This window comes from Macaca fascicularis, chromosome 14 (genome assembly GCF_037993035.2).
Source record: "Macaca fascicularis isolate 582-1 chromosome 14, T2T-MFA8v1.1".
NCBI classification, from domain to species: domain Eukaryota; kingdom Metazoa; phylum Chordata; class Mammalia; order Primates; family Cercopithecidae; genus Macaca; species Macaca fascicularis.
Window position 1 is genome coordinate 71,443,495 of NC_088388.1, and position 20,144 is coordinate 71,463,638.

General features: G+C 55.5%; 2 protein-coding genes across 15 annotated transcripts in view; one reads left to right on the plus strand and one right to left on the minus strand.

Moving 5' to 3' along the window:
- The window catches only part of PDE2A (phosphodiesterase 2A), a 99,958-nt gene that overhangs the window by 65,329 nt on the left and 14,485 nt on the right, over window positions 1–20,144 (minus strand). For 7 of the 14 annotated variants that reach the window (XM_065529591.1, XM_045370269.2, XM_074014638.1 and 4 more), the window contains exon 2: window positions 2,350–2,422. The exons of 2 other annotated variants lie outside the window; for them this stretch is intronic. In XM_065529591.1, coding sequence (XP_065385663.1) covers window positions 2,350–2,422 — 73 coding nt within the window. Of the gene's footprint in view, window positions 1–2,349; window positions 2,581–2,667; window positions 3,297–20,144 lie in introns of those variants that run through there. 5 more of the 14 variants (XM_074014640.1, XM_074014635.1, XM_074014634.1 and 2 more) reach the window with 2 other exon arrangements.
- On the plus strand, window positions 1,611–3,594 carry LOC123568610 (uncharacterized). The gene is made up of 2 exons (XM_045370271.2): window positions 1,611–1,712; window positions 3,020–3,594. Exons 1-2 carry the CDS (start codon window positions 1,629–1,631, stop codon window positions 3,545–3,547), a joined length of 612 nt encoding a protein of 203 aa, XP_045226206.2. The 5' UTR covers window positions 1,611–1,628; the 3' UTR covers window positions 3,548–3,594.

Below are 20,144 nucleotides of genomic sequence, written 5' to 3' on the forward strand. Positions count from 1 at the left end.
CGCCTGCCGCCCGCCTGTCCAGCGCCTGCTCCACCGGAAACCCAAAACAAAGGACTTGGTCAAGGCAAGGAGGATGAAGGGCAAAGGGTAGGGGCAGTTGGGGTTGGGGAGGCATGGAGAACATTCCAGGGCATCTCTAGGGACCTGATCAGGAGGGGAGCAAGGACAGGATGGCAGCCAAGCCCTCCTGCACACATGCGTCACTACACAGACATTTATGGGGACACCCGCTATATTCCACACGCCTCAAATGTTATAGACCTCATTCTTCACACACACCTCATGCACACACTCCCACCGCAGCACATTCTACAGTCCTCAACACCCCCAACACACACACCGCCAGCTCACTGTCCATCCCCCACTCACTCCTCACCACACACACACAACTCACGGGGAGAAAAGATCACATAATCCACACGTCACACCAAAAAGTCACACAGCTCACACACCCTCACTTCACACCACACTCACACCGTCTCCCACCACGCACCTCACACACCTCTCACCTCCTCAACCACAGGCATATGCATCCAATTAAATTCAACACGCACGCCACCTAGACACAGAGACACATGCAGACACAGCCTGCATAGATAATGTGCACACCTAATGTCACACGTTTGTGGGCACACACAGCCCCTTAGCATAGACAGCCCTGCTGGCCCACTGCCTCCTCCCACCCCACCCCACTCCCATATGCACACGTACATGCATGCACACACACACACTCACACACTTGTCAACTGGCTCCTCACCTCAGACCCCTCAGCCCTGCCTGCAACCCTTTCCTGTCCAGAATCGCAGGAGCAGCCACCACACAGACACATGACACTCAAACACCAGCACTCAGGTCCTAATAGATATATTCCCCAAGCAATCCCAAGATGTGCCATAGTGACTCTAAGCCAGCCACCTAGGCTGCAAACACACTGGCACACACAGCACCCCCCTGCTCCAACTCCTCTCTGACAAGAGACCCAATGGAAACCATCAGGCCCCTGCAGTGGCCCTTCCTGGCCACACACAACAGCCAGTAACATACACAACTACATATAGAGCCCTGTATGCAAGCTGCCCCTACAACAGCTCCACTGTACAATGACAGACATACAGCCACATACACACAAGTTCTCTACACACACAACAGCCACACACCCAGTTACCACTCCACAGCCACAACACTGCCTCCCCAGCCACACATAGCACACAATGCCATAGACCCACAATTCCCACATTTTCCATAATCTCCCCACAAATAATCCCACTCTTGATGACACATTCATACACGGTACAACACACAAGATTACACACAAGACACACACAACACATGCAACCCAGCCCGTGCTGCACACACAGAGGAACACTCACACAAACACATACACTCTAGACCCACCCAGCCTGGACACATCCCACCGCAGGTGACTGACACCAGATTGCAGTCTACTCTTCCCTATCTCAAGCCCTAGCCGCCCCCATCAAGACCAAGGCAGCTGGGATGAGGGGCTTTATAAGTTACAAAAGCCAGTGCCCACCGCATCATCCCCCCACCACCTCAGACCCCTGGGCACCGCCTGAGGGCAGCACACTCCACGTTCAGGCCCTTCCACGTGAGCCCACACCATGCCATGCCTGAGAACATGGGATGCAAGGGGGTCCCAGGGACACTAGCTCTGCTCTCTGAGCCTGCCCCTCCTCACCGCAAAGCAGAGGTAAGGCTTGGAGATCTCCAACACAGAGGGAGGGAGGGAAGGGATAGAGGAGTGGGTCCCACAGAGGAGGCCAGTGAAGCCCTGATGGAAGGACAAATTTGCACTCTGGGTTATGGTCCAGGCTGAGCACTGAAGTCCAGATGTTTGGGTGGGAATCTGAGCGGTGTCTAGTTGAGGCTGTGGAATGGAGGTTTGGGGCTTGGGGTGAGGTCGGCTCTGAGGTGGGGTCCTGTAGGATAGCTGAGGGTTCAGGTGGTCCAGGTGTGCCGGGAGTCCCACATATATGATGAAGGTTCCGAGGCGTGGGCAGGGGTCCCCACTAATCTAAGGAAACGAAATTCGAGGCTTGGGCAGAGCTCTCAGTGTGCACTGCAGTCCCACCGTGGACTGGAAGCTCAGTGCTTGGGGTGGAGCCCCGGATCCGAAAGGAGTTCAGAGTCTGGGGTGACGTTTGGACTGAGAGCCGGGGCTTCAAGGGCTCTTGGTCTGCGCTGCCGTCCCAGCACAGGAGTAGAATTCAGAACTAGAGGAGGGGTCTCCTCCCTGAGAAGGGTTCGGGGGCTTAGGGGTGGGCGGACCCGGCCCGGCGCTCGCCGGACACCCCGTTCTCCTGGTGCCCAGCGCGGGGCCCCCCTACCTGCAGGCTGTCGGCGCATGGCTGCGGCGGCGGCGGCGGCTCGTCCGGCTTGAGGAAGACCTGCTGGCCCCGCCTGAGGAATTGGACAACAGCGATGAGGATGTGGTGCAGCACCAGGACCATGCTCGCAGCCGCCCGCCCGCCCGCCCGCCCGCCGGCCCGCCCGCCCGCCGGCCCGGCCGCTGCGCTCGGTCAGCGCGTCCGCGACAGCTTCGCCTGGTCCGCCCGAGTGTCCGCCCCGGCCCCGCCCCGGCCCGCCCCCCGCCCGCCCCCGGCCCTCCCCGGCCCCGCCTATGTCCCCGCCACCGCGGACCGCACCTCTCTGCCCGTCGGATCCTCTGACCCCACCGGACCCCCGGCCTCTGTCACCGCGCTTCTCTCTCGCCCTGGGTTCCCTCGGCCCTTCCAGCTGGCCTGCTGTCAGCCTGCGCTCGCTGCCCCTCGCCCGATCGCCACTTCTCTCGCATCTCGCAAGGGCCGCTCTCAGAGCCTCCACCCTGTCTGATCGCACCCTGTTTCCCCGCCACTACTTTGGGGCCCGGGGCCCAGCCAGAGCCCCAGGCAGAGACGGGCGCAGTGGGGTGGGGTAGGGAGGGAAGGAGAAGGAAAAGGGGGGCAGGGGCCGCGGACACCGCAGGAGCCTCGGGCTTACTCCTCTCCCTCAATGTAGGAGGCAGGGGGATGTCGGGAGAATGTTGGAGGCCGCTCCGAGACGGACAGGCCCTGGAGCAGTCGCCCATCTGCGAGGGAGACACGTGCGCACAGACACCGAGCGCACACACGGCGGCCGCGACTGACTGGGCCCTCAGGCCTGAGCCGGCAGGTCCGTTTTGCCGTCCCCGGAGCCGGAGAGGGTGCAGGCCCCAGTGCCACACGGTCCGCAGTTCCGCGGTGGGACCTGCGCGCCGGGAGCGCGTTTCTCCGCAGAGCGGCTTCTGGGTTCAAGCGCCTGCGGCAGCCGCGACGCTCCTGCGCCCCCTGCCGTCCCATCGCGGCGGCGCAGCCCGGCCTCAGTTGCCGGCTGCCCGGAGGGGCCGCGTCCGGGGGTTCAGTGGGTCACCGGGGTCATCTCCCTGACCGGACCGACCCGGTTCTTAGGCCTCTGCTTGGCATGAAAGCGGCTGGGGCGGCGGGAAGGGTCTGGACTGTAGGGTGCGCTTGGGTCTCGCTAGGCCTTTGCCAGCGACTTGCCGCATGACCTTGGTCGGATCCCCTCCCCCCACTTCCTGGGCCTCAGTTTTCTCATCTCCCTCACAGGACGGCCAGGAGGATCAAACCCGGGAATGCTGGGAAGGCAGAGTCCCCTGACAGCCCTCACTGTGGTCTGACCTGAATCTCCGCCCCCAACTGCACTGCCGGCCTCTCTCTCTGCAGCTCCCCTCCTCACCAACTCTTGGAGGGTGACTCAGTGAGCCCCCAGCCTCCTGGCCTCCCAGCCTCCCCACCTCAGTTGGGTGATTCATCGGGGCCCTTTCTCCCTGGGGAGTGATTTTCTCAATGTTGAGTCACTGTGCCCATTCTTGGACACAGTCCAGGCAGCTTGCACATAGCCTTGGCAGAGCCCGGCCACCCCACCAACTCAGGGGGCGGCCCTCCATGCCAGCATTTCTCCCACCTTTCTGAGGCATGCTCTGACATGCTCTCCCCTATTCACCCTCAGTGTCTCCCTACCCCCAGCACAATAAAGCCTGGGCCCTCAGCCTGGCGGGCCAGACCCTCTACAGCTGAACCCTCACTTGTTCATCCAGCTCTGACTCCCCTCCCCACGATTCCTTACATTTCTACTTCTTGCTCTTCTCACATCAATGACTGACTCTCACCTCCAGGCCTTTGCCCATGCCACCCCACCCCCAATACCCTCCCAGATCCTTCCCTCCTGCCTGTCATTTAGGGGCCATTTGAAGGCCCACCTCCTCTGGGAGGGCTTCCGTGGATACTACCTTATCCCTCTGGGTAGCCCTTTTTTGTGTCTTTCCTGGGAGTCACATCTGGGGACTTAGGAGAGGTGCAGAGTAAGCGATCTGGGCCAAGTCAATGTATTTTATTGAATCTTTGAAACAGGGGCAATTTATCCTGCTTATTAACAGTGTAGAAAAGATTACCTGGGCTAAGGTGTGTAAAGGTTCTGGCCCCGACAAGGCCTCCCTTCCTGTTTTTGGCCTCAGTTTTCTCTTATGTAAAGGGGGATGGCCCATGTAAAGGCTGCTGGAAGGACTAGGTCTGAGTCTGAGCTCGGTGCACAATTCTCTTGGTAAATTCTGAGCATGTGTCACTGGCTCGGTCCTGGGCTCTGGACAAGCCTGGGTGAGACACAGGTGCCCAGGAGGTATCTGTTACAGCCACTGGCCAGAGTTACTTGTTCTTCAGGGGAGGCCACCTCAGACCACGGTCAACAGCCGACCCTGGCCTGGCACTGCCACCATCTCTTGGGCTCCCAACTCCAGGCACCACCTCCATGGCACTCACCTCTTGAGAAGTTATTTTATTTTATTTTATTTTTATTTTTTTGAGACAGAGTCTCTCTCTGTCACCAGGCTGGGGTGCAGTGGCTTGATCTCAGCTCGCTGCAACCTCCGCCTCCTGCGTTCAAGCGATTCTCCCGCCTCAGCCTCCTGAGTAGATGGGACTACAGGCGTGCGCCATCATGCCCAGCTAATTTTTATTTATTTATTTATTTTTATTATTTATTTATTTTTTTAGACGGAGTCTTGCTCTGTTGCCCAGACTGGAGTGCAACGGCGTGATCTTGGCTCACTGCAAGCTCCGCCTCCCGGGTTCACGCCATTCTCCTGCCTCAGCCTCCTGAGTAGCTGGGACTACAGGCACATGCTGCCACACCCGGCTAATTTTTTGTATTTTTTAGTAGAGACGGGGTTTCACCATGTTAACTACGATGGTCTCAACTACTGACCTCGTGATTGGCCTGCCTCGGCCTCCCAAAGTGCTGGGATTACAGGCGTGAGCCACTGCGCCCGGCGCCCAGCTAATTTTTATATTTTTGGTAGAGACGGGATTTCGCCATGTTGGCCAGGATGGTCACGATCTCTTGACCTCATGATCCGCCCGCCTCAGCCTCCCAAAGTCTGGGATTACAGGCGTGAGCCACTGCGCCTAGCCAAGAAGTTATTTCTTAAGTCTTACTTGAATCTCTCAAACTACAGCTCAATGACTGGGGTCCCTGGTGTGTGTTCTATCTGTCCCTCGGCTCAAAGAGTCTTTCTGTGTCAACCTTTCAGATCCAAGCATTCCTCAGAGGGTTTGAGTCCTAACTGTGCCATAGACTTGCTGTGGGATGCTGAGCAGGCCACAGCACCTCTCTAGGCCTCTGTTTCCCCATCTGTGAAATGTTATTACACTAGATTCAATAAACAAGTGCACTGCTTTCTTTCAGTGCTTGGTAGAGTGCAGAGCCCTTTCAGAAAAACCCTCTCACACAATCCCTGAAATTCCCCAACCAGCGCCCTCCCTGAGGGGCAACCAAGGCTCCTTGAAGTTGGCACATTTAAAGGCCTTGCCGAACTCTTATAGCTAGGAGTGACCCCGTTCCAAGGACTCCTCTACTCACACAGAGATCCCTACCTCACTCCAACTCCACAATCTGTGATCCTGTGCTGGGTTCTCACCCTGACTCATGTTAGAATTGCCTGGGAACATTTTAAATGCTGACATCTGGAACCCCCATCCCAGATGTCTGCAAATGTCCCCAGTTGATTCTAATTTGCTGCCAGGTCAGAGAACCCTGGAGTAGATAATTCTCCTCCCAGGGTGACCTCTGTCCCATGGAGCTGAGGGCCAGAGCTGACCCCTACAGGCCGGTGTGTACATCTGGGGCTGGGAGGCTTTCACATGCATTGAGCACATACTGTGTGCCTCACATGTCATCTTCTCAACAATGATATAAGGTGGGATCTATTATTAGTCACATTTCACAGGTAAGGAAAACTGAGGCACAAAGTAACTTGCCCACAGTCACATAGCTAGTAAGTAGTTGAAATTCAAATCCAGGCCATCTCACTCCAGTCTGTACCTTAAATACATTCCTTGCTTCTTGAGCAAAAGCAGGTAAGGAAATCAGATTTCCCAGCTCCTCTTTTGTCCCCAAGAATGCAGTGGCTGAGGGTCCTACTATCCCGGTGTCTGTACCCTCTGCCCATCTCAGACACCAGGAAGCTCAGCCCCAGCCCCAGCTTTCCTCCCAGCTTCAGCTCAGGAATGCCTAGCCCAGCCCCTCTAGCCAACTCTTTTGTCTCCCCACCTTAGAGGCCACTTGGCCTGGAAAAGGTGACTCAGCTGTCAGCCTAGGTCCTGGGCCCACTCAACCTCAGGCCCTGTCCAGGAACCAGCCCTGCCTTGTTCCTAATAAAAATTACACCTCTCATTGGTAGGGACTTGTGCTGGTAAAGCATTTCCTCACCCAGGCCCCATCCAACAGCCTCAGGAGGCACAGCATTAGCCCCATTTTACAAACAAGGAAACTGAGGCTCAGATAAATGTAGATGCTTACTTGAGATGGCACAGCTGGTAACTATAGGAATGTGAACCCAGGCCTATAGATTCCAAACCCAGTGCTCTTTGCACCAAAGATGAGCAGCTACTATGTAGCCTAGCACACCCCCCCTTCTCAAACCAGGGCAGGTTCACTCTGACCATGTTCACCCTCTGCTCATAATCTTCACTGGGCTCCAAGGCAACATCCAAACCCAATATAACATGCAAGGCTCATCCTCATGTGACTTTTTTCCTGCTGCTTCTCCTACCACTTCCTGTCCAGCCATGCCTGACTCAGCTGTGCCCTGAACCACCCTGAACCTCTAACTTAACTTTTCTTCCACCTCCTTGCCTTTGCCCAACCTGTTGCCCTCCCATTTTGAATACCCTTCCAAAGGCATATCTGCCTGCCAATATCATACTTTCATTCATTCATTCATTCATGCCATAAATATTTACTGAGAATGTACTCCATGCTAAGTTTTGAGGGGAAAGAAATTTGAAAGTTAGATTCAAGATGCAGGAAGAAAACTGTCATCCAACGAGAAGTAGCCCCCACTGTCTCCCCAGTCTATAATGCCCTCTTCGTCCTTCACCTATCCCCCAGCCCTCCCTCAAGAGCAGTGCATGTCTGATTCTTCCCTGAGTCCCCATGTTCCAGCCAAGCTGGGAGCCCGTGATGCCCAGTGAGCTCTGGTGAAGAAGCACCGTCTCTCCATCTCCCACACGTGGTCCCGGCAGACACTCCACATACGGTGAGTCTTTTCCTATCCCCCACAATGACATGCCTGCTTCCAAGGGCCTGTCTGCTGCCTGACATGCATCTATCCTGTTGCCATGGACCATGGTTACACGTCCCCACTGGAAGCCCAGATTCAAACCCGAGCCCTTCCCTGACATGCTGGGTGACCTCAGGCAAGGCTTTGGCCCTCTCTGACCTCAGACTTCTCACAGCAGCCGCGAAGCTTGGCCTGCTTCTCTTTTAGTGCTCAGGAAGCTGAGGTGGAGGAGGCAGTATCCAGGCAGGCCTCCCTGGGCAGAAGGTACCTCTCCTGAGCAGACAGGCCTACCCAGGCACCAGGCCCAAATATATGGGCAAGGACTAGATCCTGGTATTGGAGGACCCTCAGGAGAGGCTGCGTGTGACTTGCTCTCTCTGTGACCTGGGCTATAGCCCATGGACTAAAAGAGGTCCCCACTTCCAAGGGCTCTGTGAAGGGACAATCCAAGATGCTTCCTGGAACAAACTAACATCTCTGCAGGTTCTGCCTTCATCCAGACAAACCCTTTCCTCAACACTCCAGCCCTGGAGAGGGCACGGGTGTTCACCTGGGCAGGGGTGAGCCACCCTTAGGCCGCTCTGTGCATGTGTGCATGTGTGTAAGACTGTACACAGGCTTGTAAACATGATGTGTGTGAGGGTGGAAGAGGGTGTGAGCACAGGTTTGTGTCTTTGTGAGGGTGTGTGATACTGCAGTGGTATAGCTGAACTTGTATGTGTGTACACAGATATGTCTGTATATCTACAGGGGTTGGCATGTGTGCATGTATGCAGATAGGCATGTGTCTGTGTGCAGAAGTGAGTGTATATGCATACACGCAGGTATATGTGTGCAGTGGTGTGTGTACACAAGTGTCCAGGAATAGCATGTGCATGCTTTCACGTGGGAATGTGTGTACAAGTATGCGACACATGTGTATGCTCAAATTCACACCTGCCAGAGGTGCTGCCCATGGCCACCAGTCCAGGTCCAGCTCTGTGTCCACTGGCTATAGCTCCAGATATGGGAGTAGCCCTCACAGAGAGAGGATGTGGCCACGGGCAGGTACTGGGGACAATGTGGATTTCAGCTCCTGGTGGGCAAGGCCTGTTCCCAGAGCCCTGGCAGCAGCTCTGGGTCAGGAAGGGCACAGGCTGAGTGAACTCAGGCCCAGGAGATGGGGACTGTGGGGTGGGTCAGCCACAGGCCTCATCCATTTTCATGTGATTTGCATGCATGTTTGTCTTGTCTTCAGCAGATGGCTGGCCCCATGACCCTCTGGGGGAAGGGAACCCATAGGATTCTAGTCCAGGACTAGTCTAAGACCTGCCAGCTCACAGGGGCTAAAGTCCAGGGGGCTCGAGCCCCAGCATACTTTAGGCCTTAGTCTCTGCTCCTTATCACTCATAGACCCCAAGATCCTTCCTTTTCACAGGCTTCCCTGGGCCACAGAATCATACACACATACACCCCTATGCACAGTTGGAGTATTTCCATAGATACACGTCCGTGTTCCTATCACACCTACACCCCAGTCTTCTACACAGACACACATCCTCAAGCACATGCTCACACAGCTCCTACACAGAGGCACAGGTGGCCACGCCTGCTTCTGTGCCTCCTCTTCGATGCCCACACTGGCTAGAGTCATCTTTTCCACACCCAAGTCTGACTCTACCTCACCCCCACCCATATGTCTTCCTATTGCCAGCAGGACAATTGGAGCCCTGGTCCTGGCCTTCAAGGCCTTCCAGGTCCTTAAATCTGGGCAAAGCCTCCTCTCATGCTGTGCCCACACTCTGCCTTCTTGCCACACTCCCCATCACTCACCAACACTTCTCATCACGGTCTGGAAGAGCTCAACCTTCCCACCATGCTGTCAGCTCTGTTTTGCTCACTGCTGTTTTACCCCAGCAAATAGAACAAGTCTCGACCCAGAAGAATTGCTCAAAAAGACATCTACAGACTACAGAAATCAGTGGTGGAACTGCCTCCCAGCCAGGTGTGCCCCCTTTTGTAGAACTTACCCAGCTATATTTGTGTCCCTGTGTGCCTCCCCCATCAGACTGGGGCTCCTCTAGGCAGAGACTGAGTCTGATTCAGCTCCATATGTCCGTGTCCAGTATAGGCCAGGAACAGAGCACAGGAATTGGGGGTGGATCAGAGGCAGTGCCTAGCGTGCAGCGACCCCCTCTATGAGGCCCAGGGATGTCTGGAAGGTGGGGCTGGCGGGGCCACCTGAACCAATTACACAAAACACGATTGTCTCAAGCAAGTGGCCTCCAGACTACTTCCTCTGCCCCATCTGAACCACTTTCTGGAGTCACTCTAGCCATTCAGCCCCTACCCTGCTTGCATACTCCCAGGGACAAGGAACTCACTTTCTTACCAGTCGGTTCCTTCCCATGTGGGATGGCTCTGCCTGACATCAACTCCTCCCACAGCGCCATCCTGTCAACCCCTGATCATCCTGAGCCACAGATTCCCATGGAAACCAGAAAGAAAGATGAGCAAAAGGAGAGGCAGATGCCAGCTTTCTCAGCAGCTCTAACAACCTTTCCAGCTTTGGGCAGAGTTGGGAAAAGGAGCTCTTGCTTCTCAGCCTACCCCAGGGACAGAGGGCTCCCCCAGCCCCAACCGCCATCCTTGGGAACCTGGAGCAGCACAGAGACAGCCCCAAGAAACCTTTTTTTTTTTTTAAGATGGAGTCTCGCTCTGTCGCCCAGGCTGGAGTGCAGTGGTGCAATCTTGACTCACTGCAACCTCCACCTCTCAGGTTCAAGCAATTCTCCTGCCTCAGCCTCCCAAGTAGCTTACAGGCGCCTGCCATTACTAATATTTGTATTTTTTGGTAGAGACAGGGTTTCACCATGTTGGCCAGGCTGATCTCGAACTCCTGACCTAAAGTGATCTGCCCTTCTTGGCCTCCCAAAGTGCTAAGATTACAGGCATGAGCGACCACACGTAGCCAACCCGAAGAAACTCTTCAGCAACCTCCACTGAGCCACATCCCCTCGCTGAGCCCCCATTGTCTCCACCCTCTCAAAAGGTTTCCCATCCACAGAGCCCTTGTTTCCATCCTAAGCCCCAGCCCATCACTAAATCCCCAGCCCCTTCACTGATCCCACACCCCTTACTGACCTCCACTCCATCTCTCATCCCCGGTGCCCCACCTCACCGCAGATAAAGGTCCCAGTACTTCCCCAATCTCCTCCCCTTAGTGGCACCTCCTGCCATCCAGTCTGAAGAACTTGAAGGGGCTGCTCTGACTCTAGCCCTAGGAGTGCCGTGGATATGCCTCCTCCTGATTCTGGTAGCAGGCTGGGTAGCGGATGAAGGAGGCAGGCTGGTCCTCTGCCAAAGGCAGCCACCCAGACCCCTTCCTGCACCACCAGACAGCTGCAGCCCTGAGGCTGCTCGGCTTTCCTCCACCTGCTATTCTGGGCTGGCCCCACTCCAGGGGTGCTTCAGGCTAGAGTCAGTCCCTGACCCCAGTCCCCGCCACACACACACACACACACACACACACACACACACATACATACACACACACACACACACAAAGGCTGCTAAGAGCTGAGCCCAGCAGAAATACCAAGGCAAGAAAGTCTAAGCAACAGGGACTAAGGCCCCATGCTCTGAACACTCCCTGCTAACTCAGAAACCATCACACAGGGAGGCCCCAGTCTATGGCTTCAAGGCTCCAAGAACTCCGGGAGCTTCATGTTGTTAGAAAATCAAAGCCTCTATTATAACACCCCATCATTCAGAGAGTCTGTGCTTCTTACATTCTATGAATGCGAGAACCTGGGGTCTAGAGAATGCAGAAGCCCAAGATTCTAACATTCTGTTGTCCTGACTGCCTGAGATGCCTGATTGCAGGACTCTAAGACTCCAGCACCTGGTTTCTATGCCCCTGAGAACCTAATGGTCAGTGGGCTTGAGTCTCTGTGATGCCAGGTTAAGGGGAGGGCAGCAGCAAGCACCTGTGTCTGCCTGCAGTTGGGGATACCAAGGACTGGGATTGGGAGAGCCCAAGGAAATGAACACCCACTCCTAGTGGGTGTCAAGGGAGTGATGGGTGTCCTGGAGGGGGGACGCAGGGAGTGGCCAGGGTCTGGGTGGGTGACTCAGTCTAACCCCCGTGCCAAACTCTCCAGCTGTGTAACCTTAGACAAGTGCCTCCTGGAGCCCCCGTTTTCTCACTTCTAAACTGGGGATCAACTGGCCTTCCTTGGAAGGTGGCTGTGAATACATGAGAAGAGGCTCAAAAGTACTTAACAGAGAGCTTGGCGCTCTCGACAGCTCAGAAAAGGATGTTGCTTGTTGTCCTCATGCCCTAGCAGGCCTCAGCATCCTCTGGCAGTGCCAGTGCCCATGGCTTGTGATAAGGGATGTTTAACCCTTTCCTGGTTGCCCAAGTGACATGAGACTCTGTCGTCAGGCCCCCACCCAAGTCTACCTCATCTCGTCTCCTCCCTCCCCACCTTCCCTGGTGGCCTGAAGTCCTTAGTGCAGAAGATAGGCCTGAAAAGAGGGAAGAGCTGGGCCCTAGCACCAGCAAGCTCTCCTACTTCTGAGCCTCAGTTTCCTCATCTCTACAATGACAGAGTGGGGCTTTCCATGGATATGTGCTGGCCCCAGGGTTCAGGCTGTGTGGCCATGGTGGCCTTGGTGGGCAGGCCTGGCAGGGAAGAGGAACCAGTGGGAGCCCCTCTCCTGGGACCAAGTGACAGGGTGGAAGTAGGGAGCAGCACGAGAATAAGCAAGGGGACCCCAATGTGGCTCCCTACCCAGCAGCCCCAAATGTTAGAAAAGAAATTTATTAAGTCCATCCCTTTGTACCTGGCAAGAATATACCTCCCAGGAGACAGAGTCTCTTCTCCATGGGCACCTCAGCCTGCCTGTTTTGTTTTGTTTTGTTTTTTTGAGACGGGGTCTCACTATGTTACCCAGGCTGATCTGGAACTCCAGGGCTCAAGTGATCCTCCTGCCTCAGCCTCCCTAGTAGCTGGAATTACAGGTGCAGGCATGGCACCCAGCTTGACCTGGCTGCTTCTGGCAGAACCATATCCAGATATGGCCCCTGGTCCTCCCTAAATACTCCAGCATATGTGAGGTGCGTGCAAGCCTCCAACCCCTTGCTTACACCATTCCACAGGCCTGAAGAACCCTCCTCCTCCTCTCCGTCAATTAAATTTTAAACAACTTTAAAGGGGAAGGGAGGGGAATGTCCATTGATGACCACCTTCTAAGTGCCAGATCTATTCTTTCATTTAATCTTCATGATATTATTAGCCCAATTTTACAGTTGATGAAACTGAGGCCTTGGGACCTGAGGTCATTTGTCTAAAGTTGTGCAGCTAGAAATGGTGGAACAGCAATTTCAACACAGCCTCTTCCAGCTCCCAAGCTTGCACTTCTTGCAGCAGGCTGACTCAGGGAAAAGAGCCCAGGGCCTCCCCCAGCTCCTTCCTTGGCTTCAGGGCCACACTTGAGCAACTCCTCCCAGCCCAACAGTCCCCCCAGCTCCAGAAGGTAGAGACCATGGTCCCCTCCTCTCTTGCCTCCTCAAGATGGAGGCAGCCTAGAGCCTGGCCACGCTTCCTGATTGATCGAAAGGCACTGTCTCTATCGGCAAAAACTCCCGTGGTGGGACTGGGAGATGTGGCATTCTGTTTCTAAGCACCCGTCGCTATGGAAGCCAGGTGCTGCCAGCCCAAGGCCTAGCAACAAGGCACGGTGTAGGGTGGAAGCCATTGTTGGGGGCTTCTGAGGCAGCCAGCAAGAGAGAGGGAGGGTGGACTCCATCTGTTCTCCGGGCTGGAGGGCTGGACCTGCTGCCTGGCTGGGCTCTCGAGGGGATGGAAGCAGAGAGGTCAAGACCAGTCAGGCCCTGAGAGACAGAGGCCCAGAGATAAGAGCAGAGAGAAGTATATAGAGAAAAACAAAGGGAGTTCAGAGACATGAAAGTCAGAGACTTCATCAGACAGTGAGAGAGATTCGGGAAGGCGGAAGAAGATAGGAGCTGGCCAGAGTCGCAGAGACTGCTTAGACAGAGACCAGAGGCAGGGAGGTCCTGATTCCCAGTGGGGCTCCACTCCTGACTCCCAGGGAGGGAGAGAGTGTGCCAGGGAGTGGGGGAGAGTCGCAGGGGAGTGACAAAGATGGATAGAGGCATGACAGGAGGAGATAAGCCCGAGGCAGGAGGCAATATAGAGACACTAATAAAAGAGAGGAGAGAACTGGAGAGGGCCAGGCGGGTGACTCGGACGCGGAGACAGAGCAGACGGCGGTGGGGCAAAACGGCAGCAACACCAGGTCAAGGGCACTGAGGCTACCAGAGTCCTGAGCTGGCCCCAGTCCTGGGACCCTCCTCCTTAGTCTGTCCATCAGTGGCATGGGTGTTACCCCCCAGCCTCGCCTGTCCCCTAGAACACATAATCATCTGGGCACTGAAGAGATACTCTGGAGGTCAGAGGTCACATGTTTCTCTTACCCTCAAGGGGACAGGTCTTGCCCAAGATGGAACAATGAGGCAGTGTCTGAAATAACAGGAAGTCAGGGCTTGGGAATCCCAGTCCAGAGGTCCTTGCCCACCCCCACCCCAAGTGACACCACTCCTAGTTGCCTATGGGAGCTCAGTTAGTGCAGAGAGGCACATTTGTCCCTGTACCAGGGTGAATGAGGAGATGACAGAGCCTAAGATGGGACACCTCCATAGGGGGTAGAGCTCCAGCCCTGGGATGTTTACTTCCCTCTTTCTCAATAGCAGGACCTGTGTCGGGGCCCTGGGGACCCACCAGTGACCGGTAGAACACAGCTGCCCACCCAGTGCTGGGACCAGGGGAGGCAGGTGCCGGAGAACCCTGAACAGCCTAGCTGCTCGGTGTCAGGGAAGTGGCAGGCACTTGACAGGCAACATCTCATTTAACCCTCACCAGAGCCTGTCACAGATGAGAGGGCTGAGGAAAGTGATTTGCCCTGACCTCCACCCTCCAGCAGGTGCCTGAACTGAGGCTCAATCCCAGCTCTCTTGAGGCCAGTGCAGGTGGGAGAGCCTGGGGGAGGCTCCTCCACTGGGAAAGAAGCAGCCAAGAAGCAAGGTGACCAGGCCTGCTCAGGAGCCCCTCCCAGAGGGAGAGTGTGGGGTGGCCTGGGGAGGGTCCCCAGCCCTCCTCCAGCCACCACTGCTCCTAGCACCAGACATCTCCTCTCCCCTCATCAAGATGAGTGACAGCATGCTCTCCTCTGCCCCAAGCTACCTGTCCCTAGGATTGCTAACACTGTTAGCTGCACCTGCCAGCCAGCCCTGGGAGCTCCTGTGCCCTCAGAGGCACCTGGCTGCTCTTGGTTTCTCCAGACTTACTGGAGGAATGAGACAAGATGAATTCAGCACCCACTATGTGCCCCTTTACATTTCTTATCTCATCATATTGTCTGTCGAGGTCTCCAAAGGCTCTGAGGTGGGCTTGCCTCACCTCCCCGCAGCTCCAGCCCCTGGTCCCCCTACCCACCCACCCCCGACCACCATAGTGTGACTCTTGCAGCACCCACTGAGATCTGCCTCTAGGGCAGGGCGGGATGGTAGCAGTAGGCACACAGGTGCCTTGGAACTGGGAGTTTGATTCTCAGCCTCTGTAGTCCCCAGGTTGGGGACAGTGGGGGAATCAGGGGAAGGTGTGGGGCTGGCAGGTGAATGGCAGGAGGAAGGCAGGAGCAGGGGAAGGGAGCCAGGGGAAGGCGGGCAGCGGCACACCAGCCTCGCCCCACACATACCCTGTACGCACTCAGAGACTATGCTGCTGCCCAGAACATCGACCCACGGCGCCACACTCCCCTGGGCCCCAGTTCCTGGAAGGAGGCACTGCAGGGATGATCGATCGACTGTCTCCCAGCCTCCCCTTTCCACTGCCTGGAGGCTGCCGCCTCCATGCAGCTCCCCAGCCGGCCAGTGCAACAGCCAGGGTGAGATGGCCTGGGGACAATGAGCTTGGGGCAGCCTGGGGACAATGAGCCCTCTGCAACCCAGCATTCTCCTCACTCCTTAAGAACCTGGCCCAGGTAGATGGATGGTACAAGAGCCAAAATGGTGGCTCCTGTTCATGCATGCGCATGAGTACTTGTGCATGTGTGTGTGTGGGTGTGCACAGGTGAGTCAGTAGAGCAGGAGCTGTGAATGCAAGATGTGAGCCATAAGGACCTGGGTTCAAATCCCAGCTCTTCCATTTCCTGGATATGGAGCCTATGCAAGTCACTTAACCTCTCTGAGCCTGAGTTTCTGTATTGGTACAGTGGAGTGATGAATGGGATGACACATAGGGCTCTGCAACAATACTTGCCATACAATATTCTTTTGATACACAAGAGCTTTTATTAGTGTTACTATGAGTGTGCGTGCCTGTGTGTGCATGTGCAGGTGCCCTAGGGAGATCCAGGAGGGATTTCTGGTACTCCAGCAAGGGAGTGCAGGGTATTCCCCAACCTTCGGGCCTCCCAGAGTGGGGGCTGCAGCCAAACTCTCAGCTTAGCCTCAGAGGAAGACCTGCTGTGCCCCCCTTCTCCCCATTTCTCCCTAGACAAAACCACCTGTGCTGGGCAAGGCTGCGTGGGGAGATGGATGGCTTGGCGGCCACCAGGCAGGACTGGTGATTAGGAGGCTAACAGCCTAGCATCCGGAGAGGAATGGGAGGGAGGTTGAGCTGCGGAGCCATCCATCAAGGCTGGCAGGCCCAACCATGCTGCACAGCGGGGTGGGAGAGGCAACGGGAGAGCCGTGAGGTGGGGCCATGTAGACAAGCCGAGGGCCAGACAGCCAGGCCCAGCCCAGCCACTGACCTGTTGTAACCCTGAATAAGTCACTGTTACCTCAGGACCTCAGTTTCTTCATCAGGACAATGGGGCTAAAGGTTTCTTCTGCCTGGATAAGTTCCAGCACAGCAGGCCCAGTATCAGGCCCCAGGGCCAGAAGGAGCCCTGAGGAGAATGTGAGGGGCTCAGGGGGGCCCATGCCTTCTATAGGTGCCTAACTCAGCCAAAGGCTCCTAAGAGAGGGAGAAGAGGATGGAGCACAGAGTCTGGGCTGGGTCTCCAAAATCCCAAGTTTGAATCCACCTCTGACCTTAATGCCTTGCTGGCCCTGGCCAAGCCCCTGACTTCCCAGATCCTTCCCTGGATGCTCACCTCCACCCCACCCCCGCCCCCAAACAGGCCAGTCTGCCAGACACAGCCCTCGCTGATGCAAATTTCATTCAAACTGAGGGCAAAGTCACCCATGGGCTCTCCTTACCTTTCTCAGAGGTAGTGACTACCTGGGAAAATCCTGGCCAGCAAGTCTGGGGCAAGAGGTCCCAGCTAGAGTCCAGCAGGACCCAGGCAGAGCCTGTAGTCTCAGTCTGTCTCTAGTGACTTAAGCTTGAGCAAGTCACTTTCCCACCCTGGGCCTGTTTCCCCATCTCTCAAATGAACCTTCCCATTTAAAAATCAAAGAAGCAACAACAAAAATCTTCAGGGCTCCTCTTCCCCCAGGGACAAACTGCAAACTCCTCACTGCATCCACTCCCTCCCAGTCCTTCTCGTGCCTCGATTCCTCCCATGTTCTCCACTCCCCATCTCACACTTAGGCCACTCTGAACATCTGTCGCTCCCCCATCCCATGCTGCTTCATCTCTGACCTTGCCTCTCCACTGAAAACCTCCTCCCCACTCATCAGGGTCAGCAGCCACTTGCACAGCCCCCGGCCCAGCTGGGTCAGGCCCTCTCGCCAAGCCATCAGTGGTCCCCACACAGCTTCCCTGAGGCCTAGACCAGAAGGTGGCTGTCCCCCACCTCACTCAGCTCCCTGGGGTGAGGGCTGAGCCTGGCTTTATTCCCAGAGGAGAGGAAAAGGGTTGGCAGCCTAGGGCCTCAAACAGGAACAGGGCTCAAAGGAAGTGGGAGGAGGGCAAAGAGGAGGGATGGAGGAATGAAAAGAAGGGGAGAAGGAAGGAAACAACTGTCCCCAAGGTCCCTCTGGATGGAACAATCTGAATGAACTCCAGTCCATGCCAGATGCAGCCCCATGCCCTGGCCCCTGCCCCTCCCACTCCCCCATCTCCCTCAGGCCCCAGCCCCGCTCACACGCGCCAGTACAAAGGCCCAGAGCCAAAAGGGTCTCTGGCCTCTGCGGCTGAGCCCTGACTGGAGGCTAAGAGTGCCACGTGGTCGTCATAGCGATGTTGGATGCTGTCATTACTAATTCATCACCTGAACCCTGGGAGGCCTATGAGGTGTGAGGAGAGCTGGTCAGAGCCAATCAGAGCAGCCACTGGGCACGGGCGTCTTGGGGTCTCGGATCTGGGGGAGGAGCAGGGATCTGCTCCATCACCCCAATCCAGCTGTACCCTTCCCTCAGCCTCCCAACACCCTGGTAAAAGCAGCACAGATCTGCCTCCGTCTGTTGTGTGCACCTACTATGTGTCCAGCTCGGTCCAACTGCAGAGGCGGCCTCAGTGAAGGCCATGATAGGAGCCTCCCACCCAGCCTCTGTGAGCAGCGCAGGGCATGTCCCTCCTGATGTCACAGGAGCTGAGGAGGGGTGAAGGGAAGAAGGAGGGAGTTCATATGTTGTGCCTCCTCCTCGCAGGCATGTACCAGGCATCTTTAAAATGTAGTTCATTTAATTCTCCCAGAAAACCTGCAGGGTCAGAATCATTACTCCATTTTATGGATGCCAGCTGTCCTCTCCGCCTCAGCCCTCCCAGCCAATCCTCTGGGAAGCCTTTCAGGATGCCCCACCCTGACTTATCACTACCTTCTCTGAACTGCCAGCAATGGTGGATGAGGGTTCTGGTCTCCCCCATCAGATTGGGCTGGGGGCTCCTCCTCCTCCTGCCCCAGGTTATGGACGAACCAAGGGCAGATCTTCCCACATAGCTACCTTCCTGGCAACCAGAAGACCACCCTCATCCAAGCAGGCTGGAGTTGTGGTTCTGATCCCTCCCAGGACGTCACCTCCTCCTCAGCCTGGAGGATAAATGCCAGACTCTTACCTGTGAGGCACCCCTGCAACCTTCCCACCCGCCCCCACACAGACCCTATTTTTTTTCCGTTTTAAATTTTTTTAAGTAGAGATAGGGTATTGCTAAGTTACCCAGGCTGGTCTTGAACTCCTGGCCTCAAGTGATCCTCCCCCGTCAGCTTCCCAAAGTGCTGGGGATTACAGGCATGAGACACCACACCCAGCCCATACTGCCTATTTTCTTCACTCACAACCTCAGGAAAATGAACTTTTTTTTGGAGCAGAAGAATGGGAACAAAATTAACACGCAGTCACACAACAAAGCATTTACTGAACACCTACTTTGTGCGGTCCTATGAATGGAGCTTGGGATATAACAGTGAACAACACAAACCAAACTTAATCCCTGCTTTGTGAGGCTTTTGGTCTAGTAGAGTCAGCACTGAGTCTTCTAATTTTTTCCCTTTTTTTTTTTTTTTTTTTTTCAGAGAGAGAGACTGAGAGACAGGGTCTCCCTACGTTGCCCAGGCTGCCCTCAAAACTACTGGGCGGAAGCGCTCTGTCTCAGAGCCTCACACCTGGGATGACAGGTGTGAGCCACTGTGCCCAGCTGAGCACTAACTCTTGCTTTGCACATTTTAGCCCACTCAACTCTTACAATATGCATGCAGGTGGATGCTATTGTGCCCACTTTGTAGTGGAGGAGACGGCAAAGCTTAGGGTGATAAAGGAACCTGCCCAAGCCCACATGCTGGCAACTTGCAAAGGCAGGAGTCACACCCAGTTGTGTCTGACTCCCAAGTCTCATTCTTCGTCTGCTGCTGGGTGAGGAGGCAGTCACAGAGCTAATCCCTGCCCTCACAGAGTTTACAATCTAGTGTTGCCGTCCCAGTTCGCCGATAAGCATCACTGGGAAGTGTTCTTGAGTCTGATCCAAAGCCCTCCTGCTGCAGCTCTGACTCGGCCTTTCTTCCTTAGGACCTCAGTGGGGCGGAGGATCAGCTTTCATCTCCTTGCAGACACCTGGGGTGCTCCCATGAGTTCCCAGTCTTTTTTCCACCCCCACCTTGCACAGAGGCCTCCCCCACAGGAGAGAGTGAGGTGTGTGCTCTAAAAATACCTTAATCCCTCCCTGCTCGCGCTCTAATTAAGTTGAGTGAGTCACTACTTTAAGTAATTTATTGCTCGTTACATAATTGCTTTAATATTCAGTTCTAGAACTGGGGGACAAAAGTGACCCCCTTCTTTTCAGGGAATTGTTAATCCTAGAGTGGGTTTATGGCCCCTGGTCGGGGGGAGGATGGGGAGAGGAGTGGACCATCTTGGCCAGCCCTTGCTACAGTCTGGACAATATATGGCCATTTCCACCAGGACCACAGTGCACACCTGGTCAAAGGAGGGGCAGGTTTGTGGAAACACCAACTCCCTAGCCCGTCACCCACTCTATGGGTTTCTGAAGCCACCACTTCCAGCCGATCCAGCCCTCACATCCAAGACTTGCCCACAGGAGACCAAGGCCTGAGCATCCCTTCCCCTGCCTGGCTGCA